General features: G+C 60.1%; 1 protein-coding gene across 1 annotated transcript in view; it reads left to right on the top strand.

The window, feature by feature from the left end:
• Window positions 1-21710, top strand: part of GALNT9 (polypeptide N-acetylgalactosaminyltransferase 9) — a gene marked incomplete at its 5' end in the record, with an annotated part of 92350 nt that extends 70640 nt beyond the window's left edge. Inside the window, 5 exons of the mRNA XM_079942909.1 lie at window positions 12249-12434; window positions 14468-14605; window positions 16520-16615; window positions 20302-20469; window positions 21396-21710. Coding sequence (XP_079799035.1) covers window positions 12249-12434; window positions 14468-14605; window positions 16520-16615; window positions 20302-20469; window positions 21396-21542 — 735 coding nt within the window. The 3' untranslated portion in view covers window positions 21543-21710. The remainder of the gene's footprint in view (window positions 1-12248; window positions 12435-14467; window positions 14606-16519; window positions 16616-20301; window positions 20470-21395) is intronic.
• Window positions 21711-23943: the final 2233 nt, after the last annotated feature.

Below are 23943 nucleotides of genomic sequence, written 5' to 3'. Positions count from 1 at the left end.
ATCCGGTTTCCTTGTGTGCTGTATCTTCACAGCACACTCACTCATTCCTGGGAGGAAGTTTCAGGCTATCTTGTCCCCAGATCCATGGCTCAGAATTGAGTGGCTTAGGGTTTTTTTCCTTTTTTTCTTTTTATTGAACCATAGTTGATTAGCGATAGTTTTCACCCTGAGATCTCCAGTTTCATTTCTCATGCAGAGAACCGGATTGATTCCAGGTGCTGTGTACATGTCTGCTTCCTCTCCTGGTAGATTATTTCTGGCTGAACCCCAGGGATCAGTCAGAGCTGGTTTCGCCTTCTACTCTACAGGGAGCCTAGTCTCAGCCCCAGGCTTCACACAGGATCCTGGCTACACGTTCAGCCCCGCCCCTCGTAAGGTTACATGCACTTGCCATAGAGCTTCAGCCTCACTTACATCAGCGCATTTCTGCTCTCTCTGAGCTAAGCGGAATTTCATCTTGTTTTCTAGTATATATTTTTAACTTTTAAAATCATTTTATCTATCATTTCTATATGTTTGGGGCAGATAGGGGAGATTTTCACATCCATGATATTAGCTAGATGTCTTCTTTGTCATTTCATCCAGCTACAGTGGGCTTGATTCCATGGGAATCATGACCTAACAAGTATAGCCTCACTTCTGTTTGAGGACAGAAAACTCAATAAGATGTGGTCCCACCCTCAAGCAGTGTTCAAGGGAAACAGCTTCTGAAGTAGACGATTATGCCAAGTGCTCAAAGGACTAATGAGAAGGTGGGGGGAGGGATGAGAAGCCTCAGCATTTAGCACAGCTGTTCTCAAATTGCAGCAAACATCAGAACCCCCCCCCCCCCGCCAAAGTCCTTATTAAAACATTCCCAGAGTTTCTGGTTCAACAGGAATGCAGCCGGAGTGCAGCCTGAGAATCTGCATTTCTAAGGAGTGTTGGGGGGTGCTGATGCTTCTGGTCCAAGGACCACACTTTTTTTTTTTTTTTTTGGCCGCCTTCCCCAACCAGGGATTGAATCTGGACCCCTGGCAGTGAGAGCACCAAGTCCTAACCACTGGACCGCCAGGGAATTCCCCAAGGACCACACTTTGCGCACCACTTGTTTAGAAGGAAGGAAACTGGTTTTTTCTTTTCTTTTTTTTTGAGAAGTTCAAAGCATTCAGTGAAACAAGTGGGAGGAATCTGGAGTGAAAGCTCAGCTTGAAAGTTTCTGGCATAAGAACAGAACACTGAAACAGCAGTTTTCATAGCATATGTGTGTGTATATATATAACCTCAGATAGTCCGGGAAGAGATGTGTTCTTGTCAAAAATTTATGAATCGAGCCCAACTGAGCCCTGGGAGATGGGACTTGCTTTTCCGAAGCTAAATCCAGTCAAATTCTGCCCCTGGAGATGAATCATTCCCGCAGAGCGAGGAGTCTGTGTGACGAGAGGGAGGCATCAGCCTTGGCTGCCCTGTAGGAATTATTTCCTGAAATTGGACCTGGGCTGGGGAGGGGGCAATTGAGCAGATTGTAAATCTTTCTTAAAAGTTAGGTTCCGATGTGAAATCTCTAAACATGAGGCAATCGTTTTCTTCAGGGTGAATATAAAGCCCTGTTTTTTTGTTAAAGGTGGAAACTCTGTACGGCCAAAAGGAAGATGATGGTTGGTACCTCTTGGGTATGTGCCAGGTGTGAGGCAGGATGCCTGGGTTCCTGTCAGCCTCAGCCTGGACCACTGGTGCATCTGACCTTTTTCCTTGAGACCTGGGCTAGGAACACTGAGCTTGCTTCGCCTCTTAATTTGATTTCCTGATCTTAATACAGCTTTGCACATTGCCTAGAGTCATGTTGATTGTATGCACTAATGCGGATGAATGGGTGGATGGATGGATGGAAGGATGGATGGATGGGTGGTTGGATGGATAGATGAGTGGATGGATAGATTGGTGGTTGGTGGATAGGTGGTGGATGGATGGATGGGCGGATGGATGGATAGATGAGTGGATGGATAGATTGGTGGTTGGTGGATAGGTGGTGGATGGATGGATGGACGAGTAGATGGGTGGATGAATGGGTTTATCAATGAGTGAATGGGTGGTGGATGGACAATTTGATCGGTTTTAGATCCATGGATTATTACAAAGGTAAAGAAGAGACAGGCCAACCTGAGTAGATGTTGGCCATAGCTTGACAGGCAAAGTCCCATCCTCAGTATTTTCAAGGTGAAAAGCAGCTTCTATCATGTTCAGTGGATCCCAACACCCAAAAGGAAACGTGTGTGTTCATCACATGTAAACCTAGGAGTTAAGAACTAAGTTATCCCCAAGTTGTCCTCACCGTTTACAAACGCAGGCTAGCCCAAGGACGACAAGCCCAGAGACTCAAGAAGATGTTCCTCATAATACACAGCCTGGACAAAGCCAGCTTTAAACTCAGAACAGCACTCAGCAAAGACGTCAGCTTCCGCCCCTGTGGCTCTCTCAGGCCCTGCCAGTGAGTCCCCTGCTCACCCGTCCAAAGAGAAAACACACTCCCCACAGACTGTGGCGCCCCTTCCCAGAGAGGTGGTGAGGGCACACGGATCTCAGGAGGAAGATGCCCAGTGAATGCCAGGGACACATCGACGGGAAGCCAGGATTGGGTGCTGCAGGCCTGGGGACCCACCGACATCTGCCATGAGCCTCCTGCCATAGAGAATCCCTTTCAGGGCTGCAGGGTGGCGCAGCGAGGAGATGCCAGGCTGGGCGCCCACACCCCACCTCCAGCTCCCACTCTGCTTCCCCTGTTACACTGCTTGTTCGGAACCAAGGAATTGACTCACGCGGATGAGCCCACATGGGAGAAGCCTCGGAAACGCCAGCCCCTCCCCAGCTCTGGCACGGACGCCCCTTAGAAGGGATGAATGGAGGTGGGCCGTTCTGGACCTCTCATTTGCTTCTCCAGCCTTCGCTCAGCACGTGCTCCTTCTCTTCCACGGGGTCTCCCACGCAGGCGGATCGCCCCCCTCCATTTTGCTTCCCTCCCCTCCACCCTCCCCTCCCCTCCCCTCCCCTCCCCTCCGCCTCCCTCCCCTCCCCTCCCCTCCCCTCCCCTCCCCTCCACCTCCCTCCCCTCCCCTCCCCTCCCCTCCGCCTCCCTCCCCTCCCCTCCCCTCCCCCTCCCCTCCCCTCCCCCTGCAGCAAATCTCCCCTGTGTGACCGCAAGCCTCCCTTTCCTGGAGGCCAGCACCAGCCCGCCCCATTAGGTGTGGCCTCCCACCCCGCCCCCCACTCCCAGATGGGGCAATGCGGGGAGGGGGCGGCAGCTCCACCCTCAGGCCTGAGCAGGGACATTCTGCCACGCTGTCCTCGGCGCCCGCGCCCACACTCCTCCATCCAACAAGCGCTGGGAGAGCACGTATCCGCCACAAAGTGCCGGGTCCCCAGGGGCCGTGTGGAGCCGCCCGGGCTGTGCCCCGCTGCCTGCAGCGCGCTGAGACGGAAGCCAGGCGTGAACTCCTGTGCGAATGCAGTGAGATCCGGTTGCTGAGTAGAGCGACCAGCCTATCCTGATACCGCGAAGGGTCGTCTCTCCATCCTCAGCTCTAGGGCTCAGAGACGAAACGGCCAGCTGGGGCCATCGGGGTGGATGTGGGACGTGCCGGCCTGGGCTGGGCCCTCAGGGAACCCAGCGGCGTGAGCTCCCCGGACGGCGGGAGAGGACGTCTGCTTGGGTGAGCCTGTCCACGTGGCAGCCGAGGCAGCTACCAAGAAACAGCCGTCACCAGGAACCGAGGGCCGCGCTCAGAGAACCCTTCCAGCCTGGACGCACAGCAGAGTCCGCGGAACAGCCGTGACTCCGACGCCACCAGGCATCTCTGCGCACACGGGGAGCGCTGATACAGCTGCAGCTCAGGATGCGTCAGGGATGGTTTGTGTTACTGAAAGCCTCCCTGTGTCACCTGCAAATCATGTGAGAAAGACTTGAGGGTCCCGAGCAAGTCGCCTGTGAAACTGACGACTTCTGTTATGCCAAAGTGGCCCGGGCGGGGCCCACGGTGCTTGACTGGGGTGTGCACCCCCGAGAGCCAGAGTCTGGGCATCATTCCCTCCCAGGTGGCCTTAAACAGGCTGGACCAGAGAGCAGTCACGAGGACGCTGGCAAGGCCACCAACAGCAGCAGAAGTTTCTCCCAGGCCTGCACATGGGAACCAGCAGCTTCTCAGATCTCCCAGCCGCACACTCTGAGTTTGCCCAGCAGCTAGAATCTTCCTCCAGGGCAGCTGGAGAATAATAACGGGGACGGGCCTCTGTGGAGTGGCCAGGCGCACCCTGCTCTGTGAGATGAAAGCTGAGAGGGAATTGGGGTCGAAGGCCCTGCTGTCACCTGCTGTCCCAGCCCCCAGGTAGCCGCCAGCCCTGGCCAGCTGTTTTATTGTTATTCAGGTATGGAGTGGCCAGCGGATCAGGAGACCACGTCTGCTGACGGGAGGGGGTTACTCCCAGCTCCCAGGAGGACGGGCCGTGGGGAGGTCAGGAGGCAGAGGGTGGGGTGCACCGGGGTCACAGCCTTTACTGGGCTTCCCAGGGAAGGATGCCTCAGGGGAGCCCAGCAGTGGCTGGCTGAGCCATTCCCGGGGCTCTGGGGCGTGGGGCTGGCCCTGCCCTGGGGGTGAGAGCCCATGGGGGGGGGTTGGGGGGGCTCGGGCTGGCTGGGTTACACGTGACAGGGGCGCTCAGGTGAGTGGCTTACAGCCTCCCGGAATCCGGAACCTGGGAGAGGCCGTCCCTCCGGGTCAGCGAGGCCCCAGACGTCAAAGTATCAGAATAAAGAAATTTAAGACAGTTAAGGGAATTCCCTGGCAGTCCAGTGGTTAGGACTCCGAGCTTTCACTGCCGAGGGCCCAGGTTTGATCCCTGGTCAGGGAACTAAGATCCCACCGGCCTCTTGGAGCCACCAAAAAAAAAAAAAAAGACACAGTTACTACACAGGCCAGCCCTCCTCTCCCCTCTGCGTGGCTCCCCTCTGGCCCGTCTCGAGTCTGTGCAAGCCCAGGCCAGCTGTCTCGTAATGAGCCAGCATTATAGGTCACAGACGTTTGCATTTGGGCACATGAATCAGTGCCCTCTTTTCCAATGCCCTTTGGGGTGATCCTTCCCCTGAATAATCCTAAAGGAGGTGGTGTCCCCAGCCCTGACCCAGCCTGGCAGTGGCCACGTGCATCAGGCTGGGCCACCAGCGGTGCTCCCCAGGTTCTCTGAAAGTACAGGAAGGATGGACAGGTGTTTGGGGAGGGGCTCAAGGCTCAGACTGCCTGCGTTTCCAGGCTGAGGGACCAGCCCCGTGGTTTTGTTTTGTTTGTTTGTTTTGTTTTTCGGGGTGGTTTTGGCCACGCTGCGTGGCTTACGGGACCCTAGTTCCCCAGCCAGGGATTGAACCCTGGGCCGTGGCAGTGAAAGTGCCGAACCCTAGCCCCTGGGCCGCCAGGGAGTCCCCGCAGCCTGGTGGTTTACCTGTTCACCTGTTATCCGGCGCTGTTTCACCAGCCAGCGCCCACCTGTGGAGGGACTGGATTCGTGACCAGGAGCTCGGCCACCGGGGCACCTCCCGCCAGGTCTCCCAGAGGCGCTTCTCAGCTGTGATCAGGGAGGGTGGGCCGGGCCTGAGCATCTGCACTGCTGACCGGTCCCCAGGCCACTCTGAGGGGAGACGAGCTGCAGCAGCCCCGGCCGCTCTCCAGCTTCGACGCTGGGACCCCTGAGGCCTTCGGGGTCAGCCCTGAGGCAGCAGACGCCCGACCCCCATTCCTCCTCCATCCCCCTCGGGGACCAGGGCTGCGTCTGGAGAAGCAGCTGCAGTTGTTTGCTGGGCTGCCAGCTCCAAGGGACCTGAGATTTGCTGGGTCTCTGCTCTGGGCCCGGAGCTCTTTATTCGGGTCCAAGATGTGTCAGCGGCCTTCTGCCCCAGTGGCTGGCGCGCTGGGCCCTAGGGCTCCGGCAGAGGCCCCGGGGGGCTCCTGGATGTCCCTCCTGAAGTCCCCCCACGGGGCAGGGGCTGCTCCACAGAACAGCTGCACGCCCACAGGGCGAGCTGTCCCCAGCGGCAGGTGTGAGTGTGCGTGTGCATGCGCGTACGTGTGTGTCCTTTCCCACCCACCTGGCCGCCCTGCGGGTCTCACTGCAGGATTGAGCTGCGGGCCCCGTCGCCCCTCTGGGGGACCCAGTTGGAGACCCTGGTTGCAGCAGCAGAGACCTCTGTGTTCAGCTATATCCAAACAGACCCGCGGGGCTTGCTCCTTCCGCCTCCCCAGGAGGCCCCTGGGACAGCACGGCCTCCCCCGAGGGCAGATTCGGGCCCCAGGGACCCGACCACCAGACCGTCAGTTCTGATGTGGTCAGCAGGGGTGAGAGTTTTAACCTCCACCAGGAGACCTACCGCAGAGCAGACTGGGAGCTCCTGCGCTGGCAGCGCGGCAGTGCCCCTCCGTGTCCCTCGGCCCTCACGGGAAGGCTCACGGAGAGGCAGGGCCAGCGAGGGGCCGCGTGCCACGCTCCTGGGCTGTGCGGCCAAGGGGATGAACTCGGAGTCCAGAGAGGCGTCTCCGTACAAAGGATGCACAGACACGTGGCCTCTCCCGCCAAGGGGCCGGGACCATTTTCCTTCTCCTCTCAGGTTTCAGGAGGCACTGGCTTTCTAGTAGCAGGGCTCTCCAGAAATGTCGTGTTGACCACTGTGGTGCACGAGGAAGATGGGGAAGGAACCATGAGAAACGGCAGCTTGATTCACGATGGACGTCCTAAGGGCGTCGATTCGAGGGAAGGCACTCAGGCCCCGTCGCCCGCTCTGCCGTCCCCAGGCCCCACGCGGACCCCCGTCACCGGGTCCTGGTCCCAGCCTCTCGGCTCCTGTTGGGGCCCCTGTCGGGCGCGCGTTGCCGGGGCGGCTGGAGGGTAGATGAACCTTCACAGGCGTTCCTGCTGCTGGACCGTTATTTCCGGGCTTCGTAAGAAGGGCTCGTGTATAAAGGCTGCTGCTCTGGAATCCCAGCCTCAGACACCGGCAGCAAGGCTCCGGGAGCTGAGATCTGCTGGCTGAGGGGCGGGGCTCCCTCTGGGCGGGGTGGGCCCCCCCCACCCCCGTGCCCTTCGCCGTCCCTCCAAGCCGCTGCCTGAAGGCCTGACACCTGGTCCTCTGCCTCGTGTTTGCTGTTTCTGTTTGGGTGGCAATTAACCAGGTCGATTGAGATAATTAGTGGTTGAGACACAGGGTGGGTGTGACAGGAACACTTAGATCGTGTGAATCGTCCCGTGATGCCTTTCACAGCTGTGGGTGAAGCAGAAACTTCAGGGTCTTCGTGCAAGCATTCTGAATCCCTGTCCCACCACGAACCAGCTGTGTGAGCCTGGATGTGTTTCTTAACGTCTCTGAGCCTCAGTTCTTATTTTCATCTGCAGCGAGGGCGAGGTTATTCCCCTGCTCGCCCCCGCATGGCATTGTTGGGGTTTATCGTCATCCCACTGCTACCTCCTGGTCCAGCTTTGTCAGCTGGGAATGCGGCAATGGAAAACCCCACTGACCGAGGCTTACATTTTAGTGGGGCAGACAGACAACATGGAATCAGCAGGTAAATGGTGTCACATGTTAGAAAGACACAAAAGCCACGGAGGTAGACAGGGCTGGCTGGGGAACAAGGCTCGAGGGGCTGCGCTTTAAATGGGGTGGTAAGGAGGGAATCCCGGAGGAGGTGACATGCGAGCACAGTTGAAGGTGGAGAGGCGGCCAGGCAGGCAGAGCTCGGGGAGGGCGTTCCCGCCAGAGGGAGCAGCCGGCACGGGGCCCTGGCAGGGTGTGGGGTGGGTGCTGAGACGAGCAGGGGCGAGGGGAGGTTCAGAGGCCTGGACGGCTGGACAGAAGCCCCGGCCCCGGCTGGAGACTAGGCAGGCACGGACAGCCTGGAGGCCCCTCAGGAAACATGCGGTGACGGTGGCCACAGAGGATGGGCAGGGGGACCGGGCGCTTGCCCTGCGGGTGTGCAGAGCCTCCTCTGTTTGTTTCAGTGTTTGGCCTCCTGGAAGGTTCCCGGCTCACCAGGTGACCACCTGCGCTCCCAGCCTCCTGGGCAGCTGGGCCCCGTGCCGGGGTTTGACAGAGGTGTGTGAGCGGAAGTGGTGGGAGTTGGGCAGGGCCCTCAGCCCTCCCCCTGCGGCCCCACCTCCAGCCACGTGGAAGCAAAGCCACGTGGAAGCAAGACCGCGTCTGCAGCTCGGGACCTGGGCGTAAACTTGCCGCGTCTCTGATACAGAGTGTGCGCGGTTCTCACCATCGGGCGGAGGCCGTGGAGGCTGCCTGCTGAGCCTGCAGGGTGCCAAGCAGTGGTCCCGAGTGGCCATGAGCCGGGCCAGGGGAGAGCGTGCTGGGCACGCGCTCAGTGAGCCACGAGGAGCGGGCAGCCTCCCCTCCCTCGCTCGGGTGATTTCTTATCCCAGCCGTGGGTGGTGTCAGGATGGGCCGCCCGTTACCTGCTGTGAGACTTTCCTGTCTTCCTCTGTTTTCCCGGGGCAGAGAGTAGGGCCGATGGAGCAGGCAGGGCTGGGCCGTGCTCTTCCCCGAGACGGGGGCTTGGCGTCTGTGGTGGGTGAATGGCAGCCCCGGAGACCTCTGCCTGGAAGCTGTGAGGGGTCTCAAGATGAGATCCTCCTGGAATTAGGGTGGGCCCTAAATCTGATGGCTGCTGTCCTTACCCGAGAGAGGAGAGGGGAACTTGAGACACAGACCCATGGCGGGGAGGCTGCGTGGCGGGAGGGATAGGGCCACAAGCCAAGGGCACCTGGGGCCACCAGAAGCTGGGAGAGGGAGGTGGGACCCTCCCCTGGAGCCCCGGAGGGAGCGGGGCCTCAAGGGCTGTGAGAGAATGTGTCTGTTGTTTACACCTGGTCTACGGTCCTCGTTACGCAGCCCCAGGAAACGAGCGCGGCCTCTAGTTGGTGTGAGCTCTAGCAGGCCCCGCCTTCCACGCCTCCCGTGAAGCCAGCCCCGCTTCTCAAGCCCCTCGTCATGGGCCCCAAAGTGGGTTCTGCAAATTCAGGCTGGAGCCCCGAGGCATCAAGGCCACTCTGCGCAGTCGCTGTCTGGGAGGAATGGGCCTTGATGAAGCCAGCGCCACTTAAACTGGGCGTAAGGCAGAACGTTTAGGCTGAAGAAGGCTAGACAAGAGGCCAGAGGGGCCCACGGAGTGAAATCCATGCCCAAAACTGAGAAACACCCAGTTGTATTTGTCAACAAGACTTTAGCTTGAAGTACTCGTGCCTGCCAACTTACCGCGATGATTTAGCCCAAGAAAGTGTTTCTGATGTGGAGTACAGCCTTGATTTTAATAGTGAAGAAACTACAGGAGGAAAATCTAAATGTCTAATAACTGGGGCAATAGGGAAGTGAATTAAGGCCCATCCTCTCTGCGATAAGAAATGACAACTTTTGGACTTCCCTGGTGGTGCAGTGGTTAAGAATCCACCTGCTAATGCCGGGGGCATGGGTTTGATCCCTGGTCCGGGAAGACCCCTTCCACCACAGAGCAGCTAAGCCCGTGCGCCACAACTACAGAGCCTGCACTCTAGAGCCCGCGAGCCACAACTAATGAGCACGCGTGCCACAACTACTGAGGCCTGTGGGCCTAGAGCCTGTGCTCTGCAACAAGAGAAGCCACCGCGATGAGAAGCCCACACACCGCAACGAAGAGTAGCCCCCGCTTGCCGCAACTAGAGAAAGCCCACGTGCAGCAACGAAGACCCAACGCAGCCCAAAAAAAAAAAATCCCACAACATTGTAAATCAACTATATTGCAATACAAATTATTAAAAAAAAAAAAAAAGAGGGCTTCCCAGGTGGCGCAGTGGTTGAGAGTCCGCCTGCCGATGCAGGGGACACGGGTTCGTGCCCCAGTCTGGGAAGATCCCACGTGCCGCGGAGCGGCTGGGCCCGTGAGCCATGGCCGCTGAGCCTGCGCGTCCGGAGCCTGTGCTCCTCAACAGGAGAGGCCACAGCAGTGAGAGGCCTGCGTACCGCAAAAAAAAAAAAAAAAAAAAGAAATGACAACTTTCAAGTGTGGCTGCATGGACAAATGTTTGTGAACTGATGTTATATTTCAACTATAAAATACAACACTTTCCAGAAGACAGTGGCCGTGTGGGGGAGGTATGACCAGCACAGCACTGACATTAAGAGGCTGTGGCATCAGTCAGGCCTGGTCAGGTCCCGTGAGCTCGTGTGACTGGCTTAACCTCTCTGACCCTCGGTATCTTCTTCTGTACAGTGAGGAGAACATTGCCTGTGGTACCCGTCCTTCCTGGGTCGTGGTGGGTTGAGTGAGATGAGGCGAGTAAGCACATGCCTGGCATTTCCAAAATGTCTGAATTAGAAGAGGCTTAGGGGTAAGAATCTGACCGAAGAGAGCTTGGGCCAAGTTGATCAGACTGAGTTGTTCATGGTGAAGTCGACCTGGTGGGTTGCACCAGCATTTTTTCAGTGGGATGGGGTAGGGTGGGATAAGATAGGGTAGGACATTAGTCTGGGTTATCCAGAGATGATGAGGAATTGGCCCACACAGTTACGGAGCCTCAGAAGTCCAAGACCTGCAGTTGGCTAGCTGGAGGCCCAGGAGAGCTGAGGGTGTGGTTCCAGACCAAGTCTGAAGGCAGGAGAAGACCAGCAGCCCAGCTCGATGACCGTCAGGCAAAGAGTGAACTGTCCCTCCCTCAGCCTTTCTGTTCTGTTCAGGCCTTCAACTGATTGGTTGGGGCCCACCCACACTGAGGAGGGCAATCTGCTTTACTCAGCCCACCAACTTGAGTTCATCTCAGCTGGACACACCCAGAGCCGTGTGAACAAATATCTGGGCGCCTCATGGCACAGGTCGGATCGCATAGGCTGGGGTAGAGTAGAACAGACTAACACGACCCGTGTCTAGTGAGGCTAAGTTGTGTCGGGTGAGGCAGCGCAGAAGCAAGCAGGCATGAAAGGAGCTCCTGATGCGACAACATTTCTATCGCAAGTGAGGGTCCTAGCGCTTAGGGACTTGGGGAGCCTTATTTGCAGAAGAAACAGCTGTTTGTTTAGACTTTTCCTTTAGACCGAGACTGTGTCTGGGGTGCTTGAAGCACTGTTTGCATAGCAAGCTGCTCTTTTTTTAAAATATAAATTTATTTATTTTATTTTTGGCTGCATTGGGTCTTCATTGCTGCACAGGGGCTCTCTTCTCTAGTTGCAGCGAGCAGGGGCTACTCTTCCTTGCGGTGCTCAGGCTTCTCATTGCGGTGGCTTCTCTTGTTGTGGCGCACAGGCTCTAGGCACACGAGCTTCAGTAGTTGTGGCACGCGGGCTCAGTAGTTGTGGTGCGCAGACTCTAGAACACAGGCTCAGTAGTTGTGGCTCATGGGCTCTAGAGCACAGGCTCAGTAGTTGTGGCTCATGGGCTCTAGAGCACAGCCTCAGTAGTTGTGGCTCATGGGCTCTAGAGCACAGGCTCAGTAGTTGTGGCTCATGGGCTCTAGAGCACAGCCTCAGTAGTTGTGGCTCATGGGCTCAGTAGTTGTGGCTCATGGGCTCTAGAGCACAGGCTCAGTAGTTGTGGCTCATGGGCTCTAGAGCACAGGCTCAGTAGTTGTGGCTCATGGGCTCTAGAGCACAGCCTCAGTAGTTGTGGCGCGAAGGCTTAGTAGTTGTGGTGCACAGGCTTAGTTTCTCAGCGGCATGTGGGATCTTCCCGGACCAGGGCTCGAACTCGTGTCCCCTGCGTTGGCAGGCGGATTCTTATACACTGCGCCACCAGGGAAGTCCCGCAAGCTGCTCTTTTAAAATTAGACTGTAGGTTGGTTCTTCCAGCTGCGGGGGGAGGACAGCTGCTGGTGGGAAGTAACCCCTCTCAGGCCAGGCTCTGGGCCCAGAGCAAACACTGAGTGGTGGCAGGGGCCATAGGAAAGGGATAATAATGAATTGTCAGGATATCAGAAAAAAACCCCTCCATTGTTTAGATCGTGGGACGTGCAAGAGAAATGCAATTCGGTGGGAAATCCAGAAGGGGAGGCAGCCTTGCCCCCAGGCTTCGGTGGGCCTAACCCAAAGCCACGGCTTCTCTTTGGCATCTTCCGCCGGAACAGCCCAGGCGGCCGGGCCTCCTTGCCCTCTGGAAGGCCTGTCCCGGGGATCTGAGAACAGGGGATGCGGGGAGGGAGGAGGGTGCCCTTGGCCCCGGTGGCTGCTGGGAGGGGCGGGTCCACCATCCAGACCCGGGTCCCCACAGGTGTGGCAGTGCGGCGGCAGCATGGAGGTTCTGCCCTGCTCCCGCGTGGCCCACATCGAGCGTACCAAGAAGCCCTACAACAACGACATTGACTACTACGCAAAGCGCAACGCCCTGCGGGCGGCCGAGGTGTGGATGGACAGCTTCAAGTCCCACGTGTACATGGCCTGGAACATCCCCATGAGCGTAAGCTGGTGGACCGGGTGGTGAGGAGGAGGGCTGGGGGCGGGGCTGCCCCCGGGGACAGCCTCAGTGGTCATCCGAGGCACAGCCCGGCCACGCGAGGTGGGGCCTCCTGGACAGCTCAGCCAGGGTGAGGCTCAGGGACGTCATGACCTTCACCAAGCAGAGCCCGTTTCCAGCAGCTGCGACGCTGGTTGGCACGCCTCCCTCCCGCCCCGAGAGCTCCTTCCCTCCATGGTGTGAGCCCCCGAGCGGCCGCAGACGTGGCACTGCGGGGTCGCAGTTGCTGCTGCGCTGAGAGCTGCCCCAGGGTGACCACAGCCCCTCCTGGGACTCATAGCATACCCCTTGCCACGCAGAAGCCTCTCCCCGTAGTTCTGCACGAGGCCACGGTGATACGATGACCGTAATGATGACCCCATCACTTCCACACGGCAGATTGGGAAACTGAGGCACACGAGGGTGCGCGGCTGAAAAGAGGCAGAGCCTGAACGTAACTCGGTCCCCCGCGGGACCCTGTCACGAGGCTCTCAGGCCCGCCTGCTGTGGGGGTGGCGGCTTCTCCCACGTGTGATGTCTGCAGCCAGATCCGCCTGCCCTGCAGGGCGCGGGGGCAGGAGTCTGTTCGAGGGGTCTGCCTGTGGCTGGCGGGAAGAAGGATCTGGGTGTGAGCCAGAGGGTCCTAACCAGGGCCTGGGGGGCGGGGCAGCCCGGAGAAGGGGCTTGGGCGTACACGTGTGTGTGCACTGTGTGCATGGGAGTGCTGAGGACAGGCTGCCCGTTCCGCTCACCCCCACTGGCGGCAGGCCCAGCCCCACGCACTTCTGCTCCCCTGGACACGGGAGGATTCGCGTCTCTGGGGTACACTCATCCTGGAAGCACCCACCCGCAGAAGGAGCTTCATCTTTTATTAGGACACACACACACACAGGCACGCGTGTGCATGGAGCTTGATCTTTTATTAGGACACACACACACACACACAGGCACGCGTGGGCATGGGTTTCTAGCTGTCAGCAGATAGAGCTTCGTGTATATAACAAAAAAGTTAAGAGACATTATCTTCATTACGTGCAAAACGTCCTGGTATTTTAAACATCTTCACTGCAACCTCCTGAACCGAGTCGGATTCGCGGCCCCATGTCTGGGTGATGCCGCCTTGTAGGTGGGGGGCTCCCAGGGTCATTTGCTCCCGCGTCCAGCCCAGGGTCTGCCCTTCACACCAGGCCCACGGTCCTTCCTTAGCTGGTATCAGAGCCTCGGGGACCTGGGCTTGGGGAGGGCCTTTCTCAAACCCACCCACGTCCCCAACCTGTCACAGAGTGTCGGGGGCCCCAGGACCACCCTCAGGTTCAGTGTTTGGCGACAAGGACTCAGAACTCAGAAAAGCTGTTACGTGGGGGCTGTGGTTTATTATAATGAAAGGATATGACTCCCGGGGAGTCACAGAAATTGCGCTTAATGCTCCCAGCTGCGATGTGTGACAACATGTACAGCGTATCACCAACCCAGGAAGCGCACCCGAGCCTCGGCCTCCAGAATTTACGGGGCTCACGTGCCCGGCCTTGGCCTCCGGCCCCTGCAGAGGTCAAGCTGATGCCCCACGGCGACCCCCGTAGATCACCCTGGAGCACAGACGACCTGGCCTGGCCCCCGTAAACAATACTCGGGATGTTTGAAGTCACCTCCCGGGAGCTGGCTGAGGGCAGGTCTTTCCTTCGGCGGGTGCAGGGTGTTACGAGCTGGCCCACACACACCGCCGGTGGCTGGCTGTCTAGGCCGGCCGCTCTCCAGCTGGTCCTGCTGCAAACAGGCTGGAGATGCCAGGCCTTTGCCATCGGCCCCGCTGCCCTGGACCTTCCAGGAGCCTGGGAGGGCAGAAGGCCCCCAGACAAGGCTCAGGGCCGGGAAGCCCTGAGCGCGGGCACGCTCCTGTGATGGGGGGCCTGGGGCTCCCCAACCCCCCGGGCAGAGGCCTGGCTGGTGCGGGCTCTGCACACCGCAGCACCCGTCCCGCCTCGCTTCCGGCTTCGCAGAACCCCGGCGTGGACTTTGGGGACGTGTCCGAGCGGCTGGCCCTGCGCCGGAGGCTGAAGTGCCGCAGCTTCAAGTGGTACCTGGACAACGTGTACCCGGAGATGAGGACCTACAACGACACGCTCACGTACGGAGAGGTACCGCCTCCGCGGCATGGCTGCGCCCTGCACCCGCGCCGCGCCCCGCCTCCCGGCATCCTGGCCTGTCCCCGGGCGCACGCGCACGGACAGCAGCCCGCAGAGCGCACGGGCACACTCACACCAGTGTAAGAGCCGCAGGGACACACACTCGTGCCTGCACACCGAGGTACACAAAGCCGATTCAGAGACACGTGTGTGCATACGTATCTGTGTCGCACACGTGTGTTTATACATGCCCTCATGCACATGCATTGACCCGTGCACACATGCATGTGGGTGTAAGCGCACACAGACACAAGTGTACATTGCACTGTTTTGCTCACAGACACACAGAAAGCTACCTGTACATCTTCACCTGTGTATGCAGACCCCACCCAAGCTGCCTGCCCTGCACACGGGTGCGTTCACACACACAGCGTGGCTGTGTGCCACAGTGCCTGCATGCGCGTGCACGACAGGACACACAGACTCACACCCGAACAGGCACCAGCTGTGGAAGACCCACGTGTCTGCACCGGCCCCCACGTGCACGGCCACGCACACCTCTCCTTAAAGCCGCGGGAGGGCACCGCGTTCCTGCCCACTCGTCCTGGTCTGTGCTGGGGGACAGGCCTCCCCCTACCCCAGGCCTCAGCTCCTCCGCGGGGACCCAGGCTCCCCAAGGCGAAGGAATGCATGAACTTAGGTGGGCCAAGCAGAAGTGATACTGGGGCGGGGGATAATCCCAGGAGGCCCGTCTGTTCCTGGAGCTCCTGGTACACCCCGCTCCTCTGGACACAGAGGTTTCCCACGTGACAGGGAGCTCCACGGATGCACGTCAGCAGCGTGGGCGGGAGGCCACTGTCCTCCCAGCCCCTCCCAGGCTGCCCTGCGGCTCCTGACCACGATGAGTTGAATTCACGCAGCGCCCGCCCACAGAAGCCGTAACGTCAGGGACTTTGCCAGCTGACAAGCTTGGGGTGGGAGTGCTGCGTCAGTGAGTCAGCGCTGCCAAACAGACACCCCCAGAGCACAGAGGGTTCGGGCGGCGCCCCTGTGCCTGCTCGCACGTCCAGGGGTCATCCGGGCAGCCCTGACCTCGGCCAGGCTGACATCAGGTCTCTGGGGACGGGCTCACCCGCACACCTGGAGGGTGGCTGGCTGTCAACAGGGCACTGGGGCGCAGGTGACATGTCTGTCACCCCCAGCGGGCAGCTGGCTTGTTCTCAGGGTAGAGTCAGGGGGCAAGGCAGAGCGGGGGCTGCAGGTGTCCTGCGGCTCAGAGCTGCACACAGCCATCTCCGTTGCGTCTATTGGCTGAGCAAGCCTCCAGGCCAGACCAGACTCGGGGGCTGTGGGAGTAGCCCCCCGACCCCCGGTGAGGGGACGAGCTGCAGTCACGCGGCAAAAGGCGTGAGTGTGGGCAGGCTGTTCCCGGGAGCCAGCCAGGCCCTCCTCGCTGTTTTCCGAGGCTACCGCTTCTGTGGTGAGCTTCACCTGGGGAGGGTGGCCGGGTCCACACGCGCACGCACGCACGGCACGTCGGTCCACATCGCCCCCAGAGCCAGGCCTGGTCATCCCTTCCGAGGAGCCCAGCCAGTCCCTCCGCAGCCAGCCCACCGGCCAGGGCACTGTCCCCTCCCTCCTCCCCCCCACCTTTCCCCTCCTCGCCCTCCTCCCCCTCCCTCTTCTCGCCCTCCCCGCTCCCTTCTCCCCCTCCCCCTTTCCCCTCCTCTCCCCCCTCCCCCTCCCCTTCTCGCCCTCCCACTTCCTTTCCTCCCCCCTCCCCCGTCCCTCCTCTTACCCCAGGAGGGCCACCCCTTCCTGCGACCACAGGTCCTGGGCAGGGGACAGGTCGGTAAAGCCCCCTCTAGCCTGCCTCTGCACTTAGCACCCTTGTGACGGGGCCTCTCCTTTGATTTCTGGTCGTAGGTGAGAAACAGCAAAGCCAGCGGCTACTGCTTGGACCAGGGGGCAGAAGACGATGACCGTGCCATCCTGTACCCCTGCCACGGGATGTCCTCCCAGGTAGGGGTGGCGGAGACGTTCCTGAGGGACACAGCCCCGAACACAGGTGGAGGTGGCTCCCGGGGGGCAGAGGCAGGCCTGCCGGGGCATTCTGATGCCGCTGGCTGTGAGCTCAGGCCCTGGGTAATTAAGAGCAACGGCTTTGCTCTGGGCGAATCACCTGACACCCGTGCCTCAGTTTCCCTATTCATCGAGGGGATGATCACGGTACCTATTTCTCAGGGCTGCCATGTGGACTGAAGTGGAAAATGAGGGTAAATGGTAGCCACAGTGTAGACGTAACCCAGGAAGTCTCACATTAGCCACCAGTTCTTATCACCTGGAGGGCTTTAAAGACAGCCACTCGGGTGTCCAGACCCCAGGCAGGTGTGTTTCCAGAGGTGGCGGTGCTGCTGTGCTGGACCCCGGTGCAGCCTGATGTTTCCAGTCCCAAGCGGACCCGCCTTCTGCTTGCAGTGACAATGCTTCTTCTCAGTGGGTGGGATTTAAATTAACCCCCGAAATGACACTCGGCCCCCTTGAAGCTCTCTGAACCTGCTCCCGCTCTGGGACATCCACGGGTGCTGACACAGCTGCGCGGGGGTCCATCGCGGGTGGGAGGTGCCAAGCCTGTGGCGACAGAGAAGACCGTGCTCCCCTGGCACCCCTGCAGCCTCTTCACAGGACCCCTGCTGGCACATGGCCTTGCCTTAAGAGAGCGAAGCAGAATCACCCTTCGAGGTGCAAACGTGGCCTCCCGGGAGAAATCCGGTTTGCTGGGCCCTCAGCTGCAGGAGGGGAATCCTCTGGCCGGTACAGACCTGAGGTGAGAGGCCACGTCTGTGGGGCGTCGCCGGACACACGCTGCTCCTCTTCGACTCCAGGTGGCTGGGTAGACGGTGGTCCTTTCCCAGCAAGCCCTGCTGTGGAGCGAGGCAGCGTGGGGCCAGCCTCGGAGGTGTCTGGGGCAGCGAATCGCGTGGCTGAGTGAGGTGTGGGTGTTCCAAGGACGCCGCGTGACGCCTGGGGGAGCGCCCCCCTCCACCTGCGAGTGGACCCTGGGGCGGCCGGCAGAAGCGGCCTCGCTGCTGGAACCAGGGTGGATGTGGACACAGGTGGACGGGGAGGCCAGTCCACGGGACCGCGCCCCACGGAGAGGTCGGATGGACCCATGTGCCCACCAGGCCGGACACGCCCGTGGTGGTGTCTCCTTTGCAAGTGACTTCAGTCGGTTTGGTCTCAGTGGAGGCTGCTGAGGTGTTCACGGGGACAAGCTACATCCCCAAACCCCGATCCCCGGCTGTGGTAGTGTCCTGGGGCCAACTGGGAACCGGTGTAAATGACAGGCGTTTATTCTCTCAGCCCTGGAGACCAGAAATCTGAAATCACGGCCTGGGCAGGGCTGTGCTCCCTCCTGAGGCTCTAGGCCCACCCTTCCCGCCCCGGTGTCCCACGGCTCTTGTCTGGTGGCCGCATCCCCCAGGCTCTGCCTCCGTCATCGCGTGGCCTGGGCGGGCCTGTGGCTGGGTCTGCACCCTGCCTTCTCCTCGTGCCTCTGTTTTCTCTGCTTATCAGGATACCAGTCATGTTGGATTAGGGCCGCCCTGACCCAGTATGACCTCATCTTACCTTGAGCACTTCTGCAACGATCCTATTTCCAGATAAGGTCACATTCACAGGTGCCAGTTAGGACTTCAACATGACTTCTGGGGGGAAGCAGTTCAGCCTACAACATAAAGAAAGCCAGTCTCGGACCAAAATCTGCACACGTACAGATGGTTAGTAAACAGTCTTCAGGGAGCAGACACAGACCAGTGCATGGACCCCTCACGATGGGGCCCAGCCCTCTGTCCTCTGGCCACTGCGCTGGCCTGACCAGTGTGAGTGAGAGGGACACGGGGCAGGCGCGTCCACCCCCGTGTGGGCATGGGACCCCTCCTGGGCTGGACTCGACATAGCCTGGGGGTCGTTAGGAGGCCCTTCCTTTAACCTGTCAGGTTTTATTCTGACCACTTTCAAGCTTCCAGAAAAGTAGAAAAGTCTTCAGATGACCAACCACACACTCATGGGGTCGGCAAAGAGCAGCCCGCCGGCCAAAGAAAAGTTTTTACCTTTTTACAGGTTTATGGAGGGAAAAGAAGGGAAAACACGTGCAGCAGTAACCGTGAAGCACACATGCTTGTCCCTGCCCCTCACAGACACGGTTCTCCACCCGATCCTGATACAGTGGTGTTCAGATCGGGCCGTATTTGCATCATTTATTTTTTTCTGAGTCATTTTAAAGCACGTTGCAGGCGTCAGGTCCTTTCACCTCAGAGTATTTCAGAACGCATCTCTAAAAGCACACGGCTTCCCCACAAGCCAGCGGCAACGCCTGTGGTCACCGAAGCCCTTCCCAGCCCGGCTCGCTGCCCTGCTCGGCGTCTGGGACAGGCCTCCCTCAGCCCGGGCCGTGCTGGCTCCCCGGCACTGAGGCTCCCGCTTCCGAGCTCCGCCAGGCCTTACCTCCAAGGCTGAAGCTACAGGTGGCAGGGGCTCCGGCTGGGAGCTTGTGCTGGACATTTCAGGGGCTGCGGACCCCATATTCAAATCTCCGTGGCTTCAGAAAGTTTACAGAGAAGGGACACGAGCATATCTGTGACCACCTGTCCCCAGGCAGAATGGCCGGCAAGGACCACAGTCTTTATTTTACTCACAGATCTGCAGCAGGACCCCCTCTGCACGGCACTGCCCAGCCCACCCGGCAGGCTGGTGAGGCCACGTCTGAGCCACCGTGAGCTGCCGCTCCGGGGCCTCGGCCCCTCCGCACACGGCCTGCCCCTGCTGCTCGGGCCTCCTCGCCCTGGAGACGTGGGAGGTGCCACGCGCGTTTACGCCCCGCCCCCAGGAGGACGCAGGAGAGAACGTGGGCCCCATGCTAAGCGGGGGTGGCAGAGTCGCAGGGCCGCGCGAACATTCAGGGGAGGTGCTGCGCCACCAGGTTGTACTGGAAACACAGCAGAGGGCGCGCGAGCGCCCACTCTTCTGGGAGAGAAAACGCGAGAAAGGAGAGGAGAGAAGCACTTGACCGACCCCGGCACCTGCTGTGCTCAGCCTGCACTCCACACGCCTGTGGGTTCCCCACGGTGGCCCTGCCCGGCCGGCACTGTCATCATCTCCCGCTCACAGATGAGGAAACCGAGGCACAGAGAGGTGGCGTGACTCGCCCAAAGCCACACAGCCGGGGAGCGGAGGAATCTAGAGCACTGGTTTCCTCGTGGGTGCACAGGCGTTACTTAGCTGGTGTTTGGCAAATGACGTGACCTGGAACCATGAACTTGGGGCGGCCTCCGGTTCGAGGGCAGACGGGCGGCCCGGGGCACGTGTGAATTCCTCCTCGTCTGAGGCCGAGGCTCTGGGCCCCATGGAGGGAGGGGTCCGAGCAGAGCTCCGGGGAAGGAGTCCGAGAGCATCCCGCTGGGGGAATTTGTGGAAGAAAGGGGGCTGGGGCCGCAGGGCCACCGGAAGGCATCCCCTGTGGGCTCCCCGCCCACGGCCTCTCAGGCGCCCTGGGGCCGAGGGGGCTCCTTGGGGCCCGGCCCCTCCCCAGCAAGGCTGGCCCCTGACCGGGCTGGGCCCGCCCGCGATGCCCCACCTATTCCCTCCAGGGCCTCGGGTGGCCCCTGTGAGGCCAGCCCCGGCCCACCGCCCGCTCCGCCTCTCCCCAGCTGGTGCGGTACAGCGCCGAGGGCCTGCTGCAGCTGGGCCCCCTGGGCTCCACCGCCTTCCTGCCCGACTCCAAGTGCCTGGTGGATGACGGCAGGGGCCGCACGCCCGCCCTGAGGAAGTGTGAGGACGTGGCCCGGCCAGCGCAGCGGCTGTGGGACTTCACGCAGGTCAGCGGGCTGCTGGGACCCCGGGCCGCCGGACCAGCCTGTGGGGAAGCCGAGGGCAGCGGGGGCTGCAGGGCTCGGGGGCTGGACCAGCTGCTCCCACGTGACCCCCTCACGGACGTTAGGGGACCTGCCAGGGAAGGGCCGGGCTGTTCGCAGCCCCGTGGCTGCCTCTTCTGGCCTCCTGGGGAGGGGCTTTAGGCGGAAGGGATGGGGTCTGACTGCCCCGGAAGCCCCGCCCCAGCTGCTGGCCAAGTGGGGCCAGACTGGACTCCCCAGAGATTTGTTGAAATCGACCCAACTCCTCCCACGCAGGAGACCCTGGGACAGATGCGTGCACGGTCCTGTCTGGGGGCTCCCGGTTACAGGAGAGGCTGCAGGGATGAGCTGTCACTGTCTCAAGTGGACCCAACAAGACCAGCGGGTCCCCAGGAGGCCGCGTTTGGAGCCAGGACGCTGAGGGCCAGCGTGCATGGGAGGGACCTGTCTGGAGAAGGATAGAGGACGTACAGGACATGAGCTTGGGGGTCCTTGGGTTTGGGCCAGGGCCCTTGATGTCTGGGGGACCAGAGGGCCTGCAGAGGTGACCGATGGGCAAATCAGACATGCCAGGGGTCAGGGGGACAATTCTGGGGGAGAAGCCCGTCTCAGCGGCCCTGGGGTCCACTGTCTTGATCACTCCTGGGACTCCAGGAGAAGGGAGATGGCTGACGGGGGCGGGGGCGAGAGGACAGAGGGATTGGGGGACAGAGGGATGGGGGATAGGGGGTCAGGAGGGACCGAGGGATGGGGGACAGAGGGACTGGGAGAGTCAGGACCCCGAGTCTCAGGTGGCCGTGCAGTGACCCGCTTGGCCTTGGTATCACCCCCACTCCTTAGAAGCTCTTGCGATGGGACCCCTGGGCTGACTGGGTCTCCCTCCCGTGCAGGGCGGTCCCATCGTGAGCAGAGACACAGGCCGGTGCCTGGAGGTGGAGATGTCCAAGGACGCCAACTTTGGGCTCCGGCTGGTGGTGCAGAGGTGCTCAGGGCAGAAGTGGACCATCAGAAACTGGATCAAGCCAGGGCGGCACTGACCCCCAGGCTCACCCTGTGCCCCCGCCCCAGCGCAGACCCCGAGGACCTGGGGCAGGCGTGGGGCCCCTCCCACTCAGCCCACCACTGGAACCCAGAGGGCCCTGGCCGTGCCCGCATCCCCTCGGGGGGGGGACCTATTCTCAGCTGCCGGCGGGCCCTGGGGACATGGGGACATGGGGACCTCTCCCCCTCCAGGAGCGCGGACCCCCCGCAGCTGGCGGCTCTGCCTGAGCGCGTCAGCTGACCGCCAACTCCAGACCTGAATCACGTGCCTTTTCTACGGTATTCCTGTCGAGCCGCCAGTGGCCACCTCCTTGCATGTGCTGAAGCTCCCGTCCACCCCCCAGGCAGCAATAGCCCCCTGTGAACTCCGAGCTCCTGACCTCTCCGCCCTTTGGCGGGGCTGCCCCGGTGACCACCTCCATCTAAACCGAGCGGAGCTAGGCTCTCCCTGGCTGGTGAGGGGGGATGGGGACAGCAGCTGCCGTGGCCTCAAAGACAACCCCCGGCAGTGCTTGTGCGAGGAGACTGACGTGACTGCTTCAGTCCAGTAAAGAGTGATTAAACCGTACAGACCTGATGTCTCGCCCACAGGAGCCAGAGCTGGTCGGCCGTCCAGGGAGGAACCCTGTTCTAGCGGCTCACCCGGGGCCAGGCACCTCTTGTGTTGCTCTAAGGCAGGGGTCAGCAAACGATGACCCGCGGCCCCTCGCCTATTTTTATAAATAAAGTTTTATTGGCACACGGCCACACCCCTCGGTTTATGTACTGTCCACAGCGGCTTTCACACTCCAGGGCTGGAGCTGAGAAGCAGCACACCCCCACCAGGGCTGTCCCAGAGCCTCCAGGATGTCCTCTCAAGATTGCACTTAAAATTGCAGGACAGGGCTTCCCTGGTGGCTCAGTGGTTGAGAGTCTGCCTGCCGATACAGGGGACACGGGTTCGTGCCCCGGTCCAGGAAGATCCCACATGCCGCGGAGCGGCTGGGCCCGGGAGCCACGGCCACTGAGCCTGCGCGTCCGGAGCCTGTGCTCCACAATGGGAGAGGCCACGACAGTGAGAAGCCCGCATACCGCAAAAAAAAAAAAAAAACAAAAATTGCAGGACAAAAAGTTCTGCCTGTCCCTTTCCCCCATCAGGTCCAGTGCCAAGCTAGCTTCTTCCCAATCCTAGCTGCTTCCTCCTGCCTCCTGTCTGATGGTGGAAGGCCTCAGCTGTGCCACGGTACGGTGAGGGGCCCCAGGGCTTGGCTCACCCAGCCATGGAAATGAACAGTAGATGGGATGCCAAGCTCCCGAAAGCCAACCCACCTAGCTCCCCCCACCCCATGCACAGGGTCTCCTGGCCCCTTTGGTGGTCTCCCAGGGACAGAAATTGTGGGCACCATCAGTAACTTCCAAGTTTCTCCCCATTCGTATAGAGTAACCCGGAAAGCAGGCTGGCAGGGTTTCCAGACATCAGGGCTTCAAGCTGGGGGGCTTGAAGATCCTACCTGTTCTCACTGTGCTGTGGCCAGGCAACCCATCCTTCCAGAAGACGGGGAGCCAGTCCATCCCCCACACCTCCCGGGCTCCCCCCTCTTGCTCCCTGCCTCTCAGTCATTAATCCCATAGTGCCTCTTTCTGGGAGAGGAAAAGTCCCTTCTGGTAGTGCCAGGGATCTTATCTCTCGTGGGGGAATTTTCCCCAAAGAAGAGATGAAAATTTTCCTGGAAGATATGAAAGAAGCAGAAGTGTTTCTGAACCAAACTTGGGTCCGGCCGCCTGCACACAGCAAAGCTGATCTACTGACGCGGGTTTGTGGTGAAGGGAGGGGCAGCGTTTCCTGCAGGGAGCGAGCAAGGAGTCCGGGTAGATAGTGCTCAGAAGCCCCGCACTCCCTGAGGGCTTTCAGGGGAAGGAAGAGACAGGGTGAGGGAGGAGGTTTCCAGGTGCATGGCCACCTTGTGGACATTCTTCTGATTGGTTGGTGGTGAGGTAATCGGGAGTCAACACCATCAACTTTCTGGTTCCCGCCGGTCTGGGGTCTACGTGCTTGTGGGCAGCATAGAGTTAACTTCCTCCACCTGGTGGGGGTCTCGGTATCCGCAAAACAGCTCAAGGACACGGCTCAGCATAGTATCTACAGCCCTTGAGGAGGAACTAAAGGTCCTTGACTTTGTTTAATGACTAAACTATTATAGTCTTGCTTGACTATTTTCCTTTCTTTTTGCATTTTCTCATTTCTCTGATTAAATTTATTCTTTGAAACTTGGGGAAGGCCTAGGAGGCTAAGTTTTTCTGCACACAAGAGGCAGGCGGAGGCCATGGCAGGGGCAGGGGGTCTGTCCCAAGAAGGCCACACAGGGTTCTGCTCAGTTACAGAAGCGAACTCTGGGTCTCTGGGGAGAGTGAGGGCTC

The sequence above is a fragment of the Stenella coeruleoalba genome (assembly GCF_951394435.1).
Source record: "Stenella coeruleoalba genome assembly, chromosome: 14".
Classification (NCBI taxonomy): domain Eukaryota; kingdom Metazoa; phylum Chordata; class Mammalia; order Artiodactyla; family Delphinidae; genus Stenella; species Stenella coeruleoalba.
This window is presented reverse-complemented; position numbering and strand designations above follow the sequence as displayed.